Source organism: Macaca nemestrina, chromosome 1, assembly GCF_043159975.1.
Source record: "Macaca nemestrina isolate mMacNem1 chromosome 1, mMacNem.hap1, whole genome shotgun sequence".
Lineage (NCBI taxonomy): Eukaryota > Metazoa > Chordata > Mammalia > Primates > Cercopithecidae > Macaca > Macaca nemestrina.
Window position 1 is genome coordinate 139,915,096 of NC_092125.1, and position 16,799 is coordinate 139,931,894.

At 39.5% G+C, this 16,799-nt stretch overlaps 1 protein-coding gene across 1 annotated transcript in view; it reads right to left on the reverse strand.

Annotated features, from left to right (window-relative positions):
• Nucleotides 1-776: 776 nt before the first annotated feature.
• The window catches only part of LOC105485402 (down-regulator of transcription 1), a 30,107-nt gene continuing 14,084 nt past the window's right edge, over nt 777-16,799 (reverse strand). Inside the window, exon 3 of the mRNA XM_011747740.2 lies at nt 777-16,666. Within this exon, the coding sequence (XP_011746042.1) occupies nt 16,520-16,666 (147 nt within the window). The 3' untranslated portion in view covers nt 777-16,519. The remainder of the gene's footprint in view (nt 16,667-16,799) is intronic.

The following is a 16,799-nucleotide window of genomic DNA, read 5'->3' on the forward strand; positions in this document are numbered from 1 at the left end:
CGCCTAGGCTGGAGTACAGTGGCATGATCTTGGTTCACTGCAGCCTTCACCTCCAGGGTTCAAGCAATTCTCCTGCCTCAGCCTCCTGAGTAGCTGGGACTACAGCTAATTTTTGTATTTCTAGTGGAGATGGGGTTTTGCCATCTTGGCCAGACTGGTCTTGAACTCCTGACCTCAGGTAATCTGCCTGCTTCGGCCTCCCAAAATCCTTTGATTACAGGCAGGAGCCACCACGCCGGCCAGGAATGTCTTTTCTTCCCTTTGCATTTGAAGGACATTTTCGCTGGATATACTATTCTAGGCTAAAATATTTTTTTTCCTTCAGCACTTTAAATACATCATGCCACTCTCTCCTGGGCTGTTCAGTTTCCACTAAAAAGTCTGCTGGAGACATACTAGAGCTGAGCTGTGTGTTATTAATATTTGTTTCTTTTCTCCGGCTGCTTTTATGATTCTTACTTTATCTCTGACCATTAGGAGTTTCATTTTTAAATGTCTTAAGGTAGTCAAGAGCCAATAATTCTTAAATTTGTCCTTTTGAGGGCAAATCTAGATCTTGCAGGTGTGCTTCATTCTTTCTTATTGTTTCCTTTTGTCTCCTCTGTGCATAGCTTGTCTTCAAGCTTACTAATTCTTTTGCTTGATAAATTCTGCTGTTAAGGCTGATACATTCTTCAATATATCAATCACATTTTTCAACTCCAGAATTTCTGCTTCTTTTTATTTCAACCTCTTTGTTTAGTTTATCTGATAGAATTCTGAATTCTTTCTCTGCGTTATCTTAAATTTTGTTGCATTTCCTCAAAACAGCTATTTTGAATTGTCTGTCTGAAAGATCACATTATCTTGTCTCTCTGTGATTGGTCACTGGTGCTTTATTTAGTTTGTTTGGTGAGGGCATGTTTTCTTGGAGGGTCTTGATGCTTGTGGAGGTCAGTGTCTGGGCATTGAAGAGTTTATTGTAGTGTTCACAGTTCTGACTTGTTTGTACCCCTATTTCAGGCCCTAGCTTTCAAACTTTCTTCTGGAGAAGGTTTTCCAAGTATTTGAAGGAACTTGGGTGTTATGATCTAAGTCTTTGGTCACCGCAGCCATATTTGCATTAAGGGGCACTCCAAGCCCAGTAACGTGGTGGTTTTAGATAAGTTCCAGAATTATCTGGATTACCAGGCAAAGACTCTTGTTCTCTTCCCTTAGTTTCTCCCAAACCAATGTAGTTTCTCTCTATGCTGAGCTACGTGGAGCCGGGGGAGGGGTGACACAAGCACCCCTGTGACTACCACCACTGGGACTATGCTGGGTCAGACCTGCAGCCAGCACAGCACTGGTCCTTGCCCAAGGCCCACGATAACCACTGCCTAGCTACCACCTATGTTTGTTCAAGGCCCTGGGGCTCTACCATCAGCAGATGGCAAAGTCAGCCTTGTATCCTTCCCTTCGGGGCAGCAAGTTCTCTCCCCATCCCCCACCCCAACTCCTGGGCAGGTTCAGAGATGCCATCTGAGAACCAAGACCTGGATTTTGAAATCTTAGGAATCTACCTGGTGTTCTATGCTACTGCAGCTGAACTGGCATCCAAGCCACAAGACAAAGTTCTTCTCTCTTCCCTCTTTCTACAAGCAGTGGGGTCTTTTTCCATGGCCACCACTGCCCCAGACCCACAGGAAGTACCGCTTGTCTACCTCCAATGTTCATTCAAGACCCAAGGGCTCTGCAGTCAACTTGTGGTGAATGCTGCCAGGCCTGGGACTCTCCCTTCAGGGCAGTGGACTCTCCTCTGGTCCAGGGCAGGTCCAGAAATGCCTTCCACAAGCCAAAGCCTGGAATCGGGGAACCCAAGAGCCTGCTTGGTGCTCTACCCCACTTTGGCCAAGCTGGTACTTAAAGCTGCAAGGCAAAGTCCTCTTTACTCTCCCACCTCCTTTTTTCAAGCAGGGATTCTTCCCTGTAGCCACCACAGCTGAGAATGTGCTGGCTAACATCTAAGGTCAGCATGTCTCTGAGTCTCATTCGAGGCCTATGGTGACTATTGCCTGGGTACCCGCTGCTTCCTTTTCACAGCCCAAGGGCTCCTTCGTCAGCAGGTGATGAATCCTGCCAGAACTCAGCCTTTCCCTTCAAGGCAGAGGGTTCCTTTCTGGTTCATGGTGTGTCTAGAAATGTCATCTAGGAGTTAGGGCTTAAAATGGGGTCTTCAGGAATCTGCCTTATGTCCTATTCTGTGGCTGAGGTGGTATCCAGGTTGCAAGACCAAGTCCTCTTTATTCTTTCCTCTCCTCTCAAGCGGAAGAAAGAAGCCTAGAGCTGCATTGCCTTGGGTTGGGGGAGGGATGGTGCAAGCATTCCCTTTGCTGCCCAGCTGGTGTCTCACTGGGTTGCATACCACCAAGCCTACTGGCTCCAAGTCCAGTACAGCATGCAGACTCACCCAGGAACTGCAGTCCTTGTGGCCTAAGCTGCCTTTCAAGTTTATTTGGAACCCCAGAGCCCTTTAGCTTGCAGTGGCAAGGCTTGCCAGAACACAGGTTCCAACCCCTGTGGTGGGCAATTCCCTTCAGACTGGGGTTCATGTAAATGCTCCCTCTGTGGGCACTGGCTGAATTCTGCCCAGTGTTGCTTTCTGCTGTGACGTGACTCTGCAACTCATTCAATGCAAAGTCCCGTAATCACTGTGCTGTCCCCTCTACAGCACACATATTCTCTCTCCACGCCATGTGGTGCTGACAGGCGATAGAGGAGGGAGGGGTTGACAACTCAGTCTAGGCCGCAAGGGCTGCAATTCTTGGGCAAGTCTTCATGCTGTACTGGGCTTGGAGTCAGTGAACTTCAAGAGCATGCAACCCAGTGAGATGCCAGCTGAGCAGTCAAGGGAATACTTGCACCACCCCTCCCCTAACCCAAGGCAGCACAGCTCCGGGAGACCCCTTCCTTCTGCTTGAGAGGAGATGAAAGAATAAAGAGGACTTTGTTTGGTCAGCCACAGTAGGACGGGACACCAGGAGGAGTCTTGAGGCCACCATTCCAGGCGCTAGCTCCCAGATGACATTTCTAGACACATCATGGGACAGAAGGGAATCTTTCCTACCCTCTTAAGTGCCTTTAAGTAATAAAAAGGTAAAGCCAGGTGTTGTGATCACTGACCTGATTTTTGGTTCTTATGAAGGTGCTTTTTTTGTGTGGATAGTTGTTCAATTTGGTGTTCCTGTGGGGAGGATGATTGGTGAGGAAGATTCAGTCATCTTGCTCTGCCTCACAGGGTTCCTGTTAGGGTTCTGTCAACTGTAGGCATTTGCAAAAGATTGAAAAGCTAAACAACTTGGAAACAATCTTCTGGCTCAGGTAGCGGTGGTAGCAGCAGGCTATGGTACCCAACTGTCGTAAGAGTAGGCTCCTGTAGAACCTAGGTAGCAGCTGGACATTGGATCCTTATAGTGGCAGCATTGGCTGCATGGGCGACAGAGGAGAACAACTCTGTTAAAGTCATCGTGTAGTATGGGTTGTTGTATGAGTCAAATTCTGCAGATGACTACTGGCTCCAGAGGAAGAAGTAGCTTACTATACTTCCTCATTTCTGGGCAACACCACCTCTTTTTGCTCCACCAGCCCTTCTAACAATTTCATCATCTACTTTTGTCCATTAAATCCCTCCTTACTTAAAATATCACAGATGACTTCCATTTTTCTCATCAATTATATGGCATAACATTTTATCTGGCATTCCTAGAATCAGAAAATGTGCTATGCTGGAAGAATTATTTTCCCAGGTAAGTTTAAACCTTTCAAGACTAAAATATCAATTTTCCTGAAATTTTTAATTAAATGTTTCCATATATGGTCCTTTCTTCCTAAAGAGTATTTGAAATACATTTTTTTCTCCTTTTCCATTATTCCCACTGAATATTCACTATCTTTTGTGTTTTAAAAGGCCTCAGGGTGAAGCTCTAGGAACAGATGGTATGGTACTCTAGGTGAAATTAGTACTGACCAGAAGCAGATACTTAAAAGTTCAACTGCAAATACCTTCACTGTTGCAGTTACTAGAGACAGAGTTGGTGACAACACAGTTACTTTTCCCTGGACACTCCGACAGAAAAATATCTAAGCAAATAAATAAGGAATGATGGACATAAAAATAGAAATATATACAACAGGCACAGACTATAAGAGGAAAAGACTACTGACTGTAATCTGGAGATGACAGAAAAAGCTCTACATGGGTACTGAATTGTAAGTTGCATCTTGCAGTATGAATAAAGGTTTGCCAGGAAAAGAGCACTTCAGAGCAGGGAAGAACCTATGCAGACAGGTGTGGTAGCTAGTCTCCAAAGATGGTTTCCAACATTTATCCCCATTCTATATGCTTATATCTTCTCCCCTTGAATCTGGACTGGCCCTGCAATTGTTCTGACCAACAGAACGTGATGGAGGAGCTGTTTTGGGACTTCTGAGCCCAGCACTTAGGAGGACTAGCAGTTTCTACTTCCTTCCCCCTAGGAACACTCTTGAGATGTTCATTCTTAGAATCCCACTAAGCTAAAGAAAGCTCAAGCCACATGGAGGAAAATCAGGGTGCTGCAATTGACCACCCCACCTGAGATCCCACCTGATAGTACCAGCTAACAGTCATACAAGTTAGCCATCTTGGACCTTTTAATTAATCCCTCAAATTAAATCATATATCATATGAAGAACTGCTCAGCTGAGCTCATTCAATTATCAGAATCGTAAGAGATAATGATTGTTGTTTTAAGCTGCTAAATTTTGAGGTTTTTTTTGAGACAGGGTCTTGCTTTGTCACCCAGGATGGAGTGCAGTGGCATGATCTCAGCTTACTGCAGCCTCAAACTCCTGGGGTCAAGTGATTCTCCCACCTCAGCCTCCCAAGTAGCATGAAACTACAGGCACATGCCACAACGCCAACTACTTTTTGTATTTTTTGTAGAGACGGGATTTTGCCATGTTGCCCAGGCTGGTCTTGAACTCCTGGGCTCAAGCAATCCATCTGCCTTGGCCCTCCAAAGCGCTGGGATTATAGGCGTAAGCCACTATGCCTGGCCAAGGTGATTTTTTATGCAGCGAAAAGGCTCTGTCTGGGTGCAGTGGGTCATGCCTATAATCCCAACAATTTGGGAGGCCAAGATGGGAGGATCGCTTGAGCCCAGGGGTTCGAGACCAGCCTGGGCAACATGGTGAAAGCCTATCTCTACTGAAAAAAATAGCCAGGCATGGTGGCGCACACCCGTAGTCCCAGCTACTGGGGCAGAAGAGACTGCAGTGAGCTATGGTCAAGCCACTGCACTTCAGCCTAAGTAACAGAGTGAGACGCTGTCTCAAAAAAAAAAAAAAAAAAAGGTTCTGGCATGACTGAAAGTTACAGATGATCAAAGGAGTTCTCACAATTCTTCATATCTGGGCAATACTGCCTGCCTTACATTTTTTGCTCCTCCAGTTCTTCTTGTAATTTTGTTACCTAATCCCTATATTAAATCACTTTTTGCTTGAAGTATCTTTTTTTTTTTGAGACAGAGTTTTGCTCTTGTTGCCCAAGCTGAAATGCAATGGCACGATCTCAGCTCACTGCAACCTCCGCCTCTTGGGTTCAAGTGATTCTCCTGCCTCAGCCTCCTGAGTAGCTGGGATTACAGGCACCCGCCACCAAGCCCGGCTAATTTTTGTATTTTTAGTAGAAACAGGGTTTCACCATGTTAGCCAGGCTGGTCTCGAACTCCTGACCTCAGATGATCTGCCTGCCTCAGCCTCTCAAAGTGCTGGGATTACAGGCATGAGCCACTGCGCCTGGCCTGCTTGAAATATCTTAAGGTGCTTCTGTTTCGCTAGCTACCCATGTGGAAAACATCTTGTTATCTTTTATTTCTAGAACTAGAGAATGCTATGCCAAAAAAAAAAATAAATTTCTTCTGATAATTTCAACCTTTTCAATATTGAAATGCTGTATTCCTGAGTTTTTCTTAAATGGTTTGTTCACGTACCTTTCTTTTCTTTTTTTAGAGACAGAGTCTCACTCTGTTATCTAGTTTAGAGTGTGGTACAATCATAGCTCACTGCAGCCTGAAGCTCCTGGGCTCAAGTGATCTTCCTGCCTCAGCCTTCCAAAGGACTGGGATTACATATGTAAACCACCATGCCTGGTCTAGACCTTTCTTCTTAAACACAGCATATGAAATGCAATTTTTTCTTCTTTTCCATTATCACCATCAAATATTTACCAAGTTCCTATTATGTATTGTATAGTAGTTCTAGGAACAAATGGTATGGAATATCAGGTGAACGGAGGGCTAACCACAAGCAGATACTTGTAATTTCAAGTGCAAAAACCTTTACTGTGTCAGTTACTAGGATACTGAGAGGATAATTATATGGTCCCTGTCCTCTAGAAGCTCCCACTATAATAGAAATAGATTTGTCAACAAATAAATTATAATATGCTAGGAAGAATTCAAAAATAGAAATATCTATCACACATGTAGATAATCAAAGAAAGAGTGATTACACACAAAAGCATCAGAGAAAACTTCATATAGGAGCTAAAATTTAAGGTGGGAATTTAAGGTGGGTCTTGAGGTATGGTCTGAAGTTTGCCAGGTAAAGATGGGAAAAGGTTACTCCAGAGTTGGGAGGAAGCATGCACAAAAGTAGTTCAAGTGATAGCATTATTTGGCCCAGATTTCATTATGATTAAGAGATTACAGAAAACAAAGTTGAGGTGTGCTGCGAAACATACTTTTTATGTAATACTTAAGAGTTTGGACTTTATACTATGATCACCAAGGAGCAGAGAAGCCTCATTTTCGCTTTTGTATTTCAGAAAAATAATACTGGTGGCAATGTGAAGGACAGACTGGGACAAGGAAGGACTGGCAGCAAGGCAAGTTAGGAGGCTCCTCCAAGCTTCAGAAGAGAATCAATAAAGCTACAAAGTGAGGAATTGTAGTTGCCTAACTTCCAAGGCAGCATGACTAGAATTCTGTGTAAAATAATTCCTAAAATAGTTATTTCTCCAAGGGTTATCCTCATATATTGATAGCTGCTAACTCATCAGTACCAATGAGATCATGATCCTTAATTTCAAATTATGAACATGGTCCTCAATTTCATTTATAGTAGCTACGGCTCATTTCAATCCTAAATAATGAGCCATAGCAACTAATTTATTTATTTTGCCACGTCCATTGCTAAAGTAGCTACTAGATGTTATTTCCTATTTGTACAACAGTAAGTTTGTTACTGGGATACGGAAAACAGGGACCTTGCAATTAAAAAAATGCAATTTGGCCTTGGTTTTACTTTATTTTTACTCACCACTGTACTAAAGGGGATGGGCTTGTTTTTAAGAGAAAGTTTACTCCAAAAGATTCCAAAATTCTACATCATTTGGATAAGGATGAAACTAAAAACCTGACACCAGGTCACTTTTTCTATAAGCTTTCTTTAGTATTTTGACCAAAAGAAAAGACCTATATAAAGTCCACACCACAAATCAACTTTATAAAATAACTTCTCATATTCTGCATAACACTGAGTGAATCATTTAGACAACAGTGGACAGAAAAAGGGAGCTGAAAATAGTACCAGACATTACCTCTTGCTTCCTTAAAATGAGTTCTACAATTACCTTGCAAAAGCACACAATTTTGCTATCCTTGGGGCAGGCTTATAAGATCTTCAAATAAAGGTCATTTATTTTAGTGTCTATTCCAGTATTTCCGAGTATTTTTGGGGAAAAAACTTCTAGTAGAAGAAAAATAGTTTTCATAATTACTTATATTGGGGTTCAAATCCTTCACTTGTTAGATATTATATTATAGTCATCCCTTGTTATCCACCAGGGATTGGTTCCAGGATACCCCAAGGATACCAAAATCCAAAACCCAAGAATGCTAATTATCTCTAGACTATAATATCTAATATGATGTAAATAATATATAAATATTGTTATATTATTTTTTAAATTTATACTATTTCATTGTTGGGTTATTATTGTTTTTTCCCCAAATGTTTTCAATCCATCAACCCATGGTTGGTCAAATCTATGGATGTGGAACCCCAAGACACAGAGGGCCAACTGTACTTAATTTCTTGGAATCTTAGTTTCCTCACTTACCACGTTTATAATAAAGACACACCAAATTTTGTAAGGGCTACTAGTATATGTGTAAGGCAACTGCACATGAAAACCTAACACTATTTGACTTAGAAAATATACTCTATCCTATGTAATATACCAAATTAAGTGTTTCAGAAATAAATACCATTGTTCTTCATAGCTTAACCACACTACTACACCCTACTACATGGATTCTAGAAGTTTATTAGTGACATAAATATGAAGTTAATGGCATCTTTTATAGGCACAACAAAAGAAACAAACGTATTAGAAGGTATTTAAAAAATCAGACCATTTTGAGCCTGGTATGTTTTCCCCAGTAATTGGAGGATCCTTAGATGCGTTAACAAGGACAGTTTCTCCATCCTTTGCTGCACACATACCTTCTAATACTCTCTCTCTCCTTCCACTCCCAATTCCTAATAAAAATATCTGATTCACATTAAAAACTTATTCTGGCAAGTCTCCCTCTTCCACCTCTACTACTTTCTATGTTAGTGACAAGTGCTATTCATATAAAATATACAAAGGCAAGAAACATACAATTAAAAGGAAACAGTATGTACTATTCTTCATACTCAATACATCATACATAAAATATGGAGTTTCATAAGTAAAATACTGCATACTATATGTCTATTCTTTTTAATGGTGTGCCTGTGTTACCAGTCTATGACTAGACTATCAATACTTACCCTCACAGAGGAAATAAACAAATGAAATAACATATGTAAAAAAACTATTACAAAAAGAGTTGATCCTCACTGTTCATATCACATATTGCAGGTCCTCAACTAATGTAATTTCTTTTTTTGTTTGTTTTTTGACACGAAGTCTTGCTCTGTTGTCAGGCTGGAGTGCAGTGGTGCGACCTTGGCTCATTGCAACTTCCACCTTCCCGGTTCAAGCAAATCCCCCGCCTCAGCCTCCTAAGTAGCTGGGACTACAGGTGCACACCACCAAGCCTGGCTAATTTTTTGTATTTTAGCAGAGACGAGGTTTCACCATGTTGGCCAGGATGGTCTCGATCTCCTGACCTCGTGATCCGCCCGCCTCGGCCTCCCAAAGTGCTGGGATTACAGGCGTAAGCCACCACGCCCAGCCTGTAATTTCATTATAATGTTGATGAGAAACAATTATTTACAAACCAGGGACACTGTCCGTGTGAATTTTGCATGTCCTCCACATATCTGCATGAGTTTTCTCTGGGTACTCTGGTTTCTTCTCAATTCCAAAGATGTACATATTAGGTGAACTGGTACAGCTAAATGGTCCCAGTACCAGTGTGTGTGCTGTGAGAGTACAAACTGCGATGAAAAGGCATCCTGTCCAGGGCTGGCTCCCACCTTGCTCCCTGAGTTGCTGGGATAGGCTCTAGCTACTCAAGACACTGAACTAAGCAGACTGAAAAACAAATGAATACAAATTATTGTAAAACAAAAATTTGTAAAGTATATGATCATACAAATGCACAATAAATGATGCAATATGAAAGCACTCAGCCAGCTTTCTTATTTTTTGTTTTTGAACTGCATGGTAGTAGGAGGTGCTCCTTACAATTTTCACTTCCCAAACAGTTATTCCTTGATTTAACCCACTACCACTACAACCACTGTTACTCACTGATTTGCCAAATATTGGGTAAATAATTTTTACTTTTTTTTTGAGACAGGGTCTCATTCTGTCACCCAGGATGGAATGCAGTGGTACCATCACAGCTCACTACAGCACCAACTGTGGGATTGTTTAATGCAGGGTCTATCAATAACCACCCCATAAACATTTGGGGCTGGATAATATATATATTTTTTGAGATAGGATTTTGCTCTGTTGCCCAGACTGGAGTGCAGTAGCATGATCATGGCTCACTGCAGCCTCAACCTCCCAGGCTCAAGGGATCCTCCCACATCAGGCTCCCGAGTAGCTGGGACTACAGGTGCAAGCCACCACCTCTGGCTATTTTTTGTAATTTTGTAGAGATGGGGTTTCACCATATTATCCAGGCTGGTTCCGAACTCCTGAGGTCAAGCCATCTGCCCACCTCGACCTCCCAGTGTTGAGATTACTGGCGTAAGTCACCATGTCTGGCCAATTCTTACTTGTTTTTATCCTTTTTAAATGTATATAAAGTTCACATTAATCTCAGTGTTTAATTTTAGAAGTGTTTTGGGTCTTCATTAGAAATTTGGTAATGTTTTTGTGACCAGAAATATATGCCATAGGGACTTAACTCTTATTTATATCAATTCACCTATGGTAAAATTGGTTTCATTGTATGTTGTTTTTCTTAAACTCGCAGTTTCCAAGAACCTATCAACAACATTGAGGACTTATTGTATTATAAATTATTTTTATATGTATATAAAGACTTTCCCTATTTCAATTGCGAATATACAGATCTGTGCACTCAAAAATAACAAGCCTATTACGACTCAAACAGCTATTTGTATACCCATGTTCACAGAAGCATTATTCCCAAGAGCCAAAAAGCAGAAGCAATCCAGGGTCCATCAATGGATGAATGGATAAACAAAATATGATATATACATACAATGGCATATTCGGCCTTTAAGAGAAAAGAAATTCTAATACATGCTACAATATGAATGAACCTTGAAGACATTATGGTAAATGAAATAAGAATGAATCTATTTAGATATCTAGAGTAGTCAATTCATAGAGACTGAAAGGTGGTTACCAGAGGCTGAGGAGAGAGGAGGTAATGGGGGGTTATTGTTTAATGAACACAGAATTTCAGTTTGGGAAGATGAAGAGTTCTGTAGATGGATGGTGGTGGTGGTTGCAAAATAGTATGAAAATACTTAATGCCACAGAATTGAACACTTAAAACTGGTTAAAGTGGCAAATTTTATGATATGTATATTTAATCACAATAAAAATGCTTATTAAAAGATGTACTAGTTATGAGATAGCATACCTTATCTGTTTCAAACTGGGTGTGGCTAACAATGAGGTAGAAAAGCAGCAAGCAGGTAGAGAGATTTATAAAGCTGCTCTAGGTCCTATCGGGTGAAGGCATCAGCAGATGTGAAGTCAAGAGTCTCCTGTAAGATTTGACTTTCTTGGAAACACATTTTAACCCTGGGCCTCTTCTTTCCAAATCACCTATTTCTTTTAGTCTTTTTGCAGTGATACTGTGTGTTGCTTCTAACACAGGTTCAGTTTCACAGCCTTTCCCTCAAGTGTCTTATCCTAAAAGTAAAACCTTGATGATCTAAGCTGGTGGTTTTCAACAGGGGGCAATTTTGCCTCCTATCCCCGCAACACCCAGAGACATTTGGCAATGTCTGGACACATTTTTGGGTCATCACAACTGGAAGTAGGGTGGGGAGTGGTGCTAATGATATTGACTGGGTATAAGCGAATTCTGCTGCTAGAAATCCTACAATGCACAGGATAGGCTCCCACAACAAAGACTTAACCAACCCCAAATACTAACAATGCTTGGTTTGAGAAACCCTATTCTAAGGTTTTTCTAAGTTGCTTATTTATGGTAGAAACTGATCATAAGTTAAAAGTTTCCTCCTTTTGGATTGCTTGAGCCCAGGAGTTTGAGGCTATGGTGCATTATGATTATGCCTGTGAATAGATACTGGAATCTAGCCACTGCAATCTATATTAAGAAACGTAGGCGAGGCGTGGTGGCTCACGCCTGTAATCTCAGCACTTTGGGAGGCCAAGGCAGGTGGATCACGAGGTCAGGAGATCGAGACCATCCTGGCTAACACAGTGAAACCCCTGTCTCTACTAAAAAAAAAAAATTAGCTGGGCGTGGTGGCGGGCACCTGGAGACCCAGCTACTCGGGAGGCTGAGGCAGGAGAATGGCGTGAACCCAACAGGCGGAGCTTGCAGTGAGCCGAGATCGTGCCACTGCGCTCCAGCCTGGGTGAGAGCGAGACTGTCTCAAAAAAAAAAAAAAAAAAAAAAAAGCAAGCAAGAAAGAAAAAAGAAACATAGAGAGACCCTGTTTCTTATTAAAAAAAAAAAAAAAAAAAAAGTTTCTTCCTCTTATTCCTTACTTTCCCTTCTCATTTATTTTGAGGAAATAGGATAAGAACCAGTGGTAATACCTTGGGTTTGAAAGGAGGCTACTTATGTTATCATTCTCTTCACCCTGGCCGATCCTAACCATAACACTTTATATCCTGGGGCATGGTGAAAAACAGAGGAGGTGGGGTAGGACTTGCGGTCAAACTGCTGCGGACAGAGGAAAAAAAGAAGACAGCAACAAAAAAATACAAGTGAAGAAAGTGGAAGTCAGTGCCTATGCCATCTGAATTGGATAATTCTTCCTGATGGCCATTTGGACATAGGTGAGTTGGAGAAACATAATTTAGAAACCTATATAAGGAAATATCATGCATTTTAATGACGTTATAACCCCAAATTTAAAATTCAATTAAAAAATTGTATCACAGATTTTCCCACAACATACTAATTCAAGATATCACTTATAACTACTTAAAATTTGCATTTTTTCTAAGGAGCAATAACCTAATGAGTATGTAATACTAATGTGTCAGTTAATAAGGGCAATTACTTTTGCTCTTATTTTCCTCTTATACGAAATTAAATAACAACATACCTGCTGCAACATAACTTATTTGGTACAATTTAGGTGTTCTGAGAAATTCAACCCACTAAGATCATTAGGGTAATTCATTATTATGCTACACATTAAAAAGGTGCCTTTACAGTCATTTTGGAAAACTGTTTGACAGTAAATACTAAAACTGAAAATACACACACCATACAACCTAGCAATTCCATTCTTAGGTTTATACTCAATGGCAATGTATACACTCACCAAAAGACATGTATAAGAATGTTCTCCACAGTACTATTCATAATAGCTCAGAACTGAAAAATCCTCAAATGACTATCCATGGAAGAGTGAATAACTTTTGGATGTAATGAAAAATGGATAAATAAATGCAAGACTATACAGCAATAAGAATGAATGAGCTACAAATACATGCAACAATAAGGATGGATCTCACTTTGGCAGGTTGAATAATGGCCTCCAAAGATAGCCAGCGTATGAATCCCTGGAACCTGTGAATGTCACTTATACGGCAAAAGAGATTTTGCAAATGTGATTAAATTAAGGATCTTGAGATAGGGGGATTATCCCTGCTTTATGCAGGTGAGCCCTAAACGTAGAGGCAGGGAAAGATCTGACTACAGAAGATGATATAATGACAAAAGCAAGCTTTGATCATAGAGAAGAAGGGGTCACAAGCCCATAAATACAGGTCATCACTGGAAGCCAAAAAAGGGAAGAAAACATTCTCCCTCACAACCTCAAGAAAGAGCCAACCCTGCTGATACTTTGATTTAGGCCTAATGAAACTGACTTTTGGACTTCTGATCTCCAGGACTATAAAATGATGAACGAAAAAAAGTGTATTACGTATGATTGCATTTACATAAAATAAAAAACAGGCAAAACTAATCCACGATTTTAGAATTCAGGATAGTAACTTTCAGCAAGAAAGAAGATAGCGTTAAGACAGGGCAAGAGGAGGGTTTCTGGGGTATACATAATGCTCTGTATTTTGATCTGAAGACTGGTATATGAGTTTGCTTAATTTGTGAAAATCTTTATTTGTGTACTGTTCTGTGTGTGTGTGGTATATGCAGTTTAAAAACCAATGCCTTTTAAACACTTATTAATCTGATAATCTGCCGAAAAAGATATATAACATATATTCAAGGGGATGGAAAAATACTTACTGAACAATAACTTTATTTCTCGAGAACGCTAAAGATTTAGTTTCTCTCTTCAAGAGATTTAAAAAATTTTAACTGGCAAAACATAACAGTGACTCTCAAATGCTAAAAAAAAAAAAAAAAAAAAAAAAATCTAAAAATAAAATATTGCATAAGTACCTTTGTTATGCCTCGATCTTACGACTGTAAATTACAAAAACACAAGTAAAACCACATTTTTTGAAATAACAGTAAACAAAAACAAAAGGCAGGTACTACATACCAAATGACCAAAATGTCTTCTGGGCCTAAGATTCTTGAAACTAGTAAAAAATGTAATAATAGAAATCTCTCTATAGATCATTAAATATAAAAACCATTTATAAAACACATCACAATTTTATTGCTTGAAGAATACAGCATATGAAATCACAAGAATGTCAAAATGAAAGGTCACTAGGCTTCAAACGTATAATACATTATCAGATGCAGTAAAATATTAATTAACCTGAACTCTGCATCAAAAAAAAAAAGGTGTGGAAAATATCTAAGTTGTTTACTTAAGAAACAGATATACTTAAAATAGAAAGTATAAGGATGTTACAGTACAAATTAGAAAAGCCAACACATATTAACTTATTATTGTTCTAGACTAGACTACCTTTGGTACTTAAACTTTTTAAAAAACAATTTCTTCTATCTCATCCAAATGCACTTCATGGGTATGACATCCATGAAGTAACTTCAACTTAAAACATTCAGCAAAATTAACCTTTTCACTTCATGGGGGAAGTATATTTAATAAATGTATAACAATATTTCCCTTTTACTAAAACTGCAAAATATGATCATTAAGAAACCTAATAGTTATAAAACTTTACTTACCTAGCTCTCCAATTAAAATTGAAATCCTGGGAGCCACAATCTATTTTTGGGCTTGGTGAATACATAAGCTTAAAAGATTTGGCAACTGACATAGGAATTTAATTACTTAATACTATCTTAAGTGACTTTTCCTTTCTGTTTCCAAAATATAGACACTATCCCATTTCTTCAACATCCTGGATTCCTATAATCACTACCATACTTTATTTTTTAGAACCAAATTAAAGCTTCTCTCTTTTAATAAGCAGGTAGAAACTATTTATGTTCCATATAGGGCTGATCAGTTATAACACAACTTACGTTTCATATAGGGCTGATCAGTTAATTCATATAGGGCTGATCAGTTGTAACACAACTTCTTTTTTTTTTTTTTTTTTGAGACTGAGTCTGGCTCTGTCGCCCAGGCTGGAGTGCAGTGGCCGGATCTCAGCTCACTGCAAGCTCCGCCTCCCGGGTTTACGCCATTCTCCTGCCTCAGCCTCCCGAGTAGCTGGGACCACAGGCGCCCGCCACCTCGCCCGGCTAGTTTTGTTTTGTATTTTTTAGTAGAGACGGGGTTTCACCGTGTTAGCCAGGATGGTCTCGATCTCCTGACCTTGTGATCCGCCCGTCTCAGCCTCCCAAAGTGCTGGGATTACAGGCTTGAGCCACCGTGCCCGGCTGTAACACAACTTCTTAAGCAAAACTAATCTTTTTTTTTAAAGCTATCACTCAATTATGATGGAGACAATAATGTCATCTCAAAAGGTAATGTTGGACTCTAGGCCATCTAGTCGGGAAAATGTAAAAGTAATTCTAAAAACAATAAGTAAACTATAACTACAAGTTAAATTAAAAATCCCTCTCTCATAGCAAGCATGCTCATTAACTTTCATTTCTTTTCCCCAGCAAAGGTTTGAATATTCATGAACCTCAGTTAAACCAAGGGAATCAATGCAATTGTTTCAAAAGTCCCACCTATATATTTGAATAATATGAGTATGGATGGACTAGGTAAGTAATACTATCAACAATTACTGAATTAGAGCGAAAGAGTATAAATCATGACAGACTTCCAAACTGGGCAGTCTTTGAAATGTCATAGTGGAGCTCAAAATGAATTATGTTGTAATAAAACTATAGTTTTTACCTCTACACAAAACAAAAACAAAATAAAAAAACATAACCACCAAATTTATACAACTACTATTAAACATACTCCTTCCTAGTTTTTTAATGTCTTGAAGTTTTTCTAAACAAGTATATTGATCTGAGCATATATATTTATTGCCTATATATGTTCTCATTTTAAAAGACAAATTCAGATACTACAGAACTGAACTCTTTCACCAACCCAATCCAATGTCTACTGATTCACACAGCACCCCCCCCTTAATAATTTAAAATTCACAAGTTTTAGTTTAGTTAAAAGGGCAGAGGAAATGCAAATGCAGATTTAGAGCTCTGTAGAAATTTCACTGTATTTTTATAAACTTGAAGTTTTCTGTAACACTGTTTATTGATCAAATGAAGGACTTGCTGCTATCTAAAATTTCATAAACACCATTAAAAATTCAAAATTGATATTATACTGAACCTTAAATTTTCAATAGTTCAAAGAGACAGTTTTTACATGTATAGCACACAATAGATGAAACTTAATAGCAGACATCCCTAGAATACCAATGACAAGTCCACCAAGATGCATACAAAATTACAGATAAGCATTTCTTTCACTGTTTTTGTTGTGCAGGGAAAAACATTTATAGAAGAAATAGAAACTCAGCTGGTGAATTTCAGATATCATCATCATCTTCTTCATCCTGAGAAGATCCCGCCTGATTAGATGCACTGGCTGAGGCAGCAGCAAGCTGGGCTTGTTGGGCAGCTTGCTGCATTTGAAGCCATTCCTGTTGGGCCAATTCTGCTTGTTGCTGTCTAGCCTAAACAACCAAAATATTAAAAAAATGATAACAATTTTTTAAAAACCCATAATATATACACTTTCGTTAAATGTAGATTAGGCCAATTTCAGACAGTTATCATCATACATCTGGATATTGTCCAACTACTATG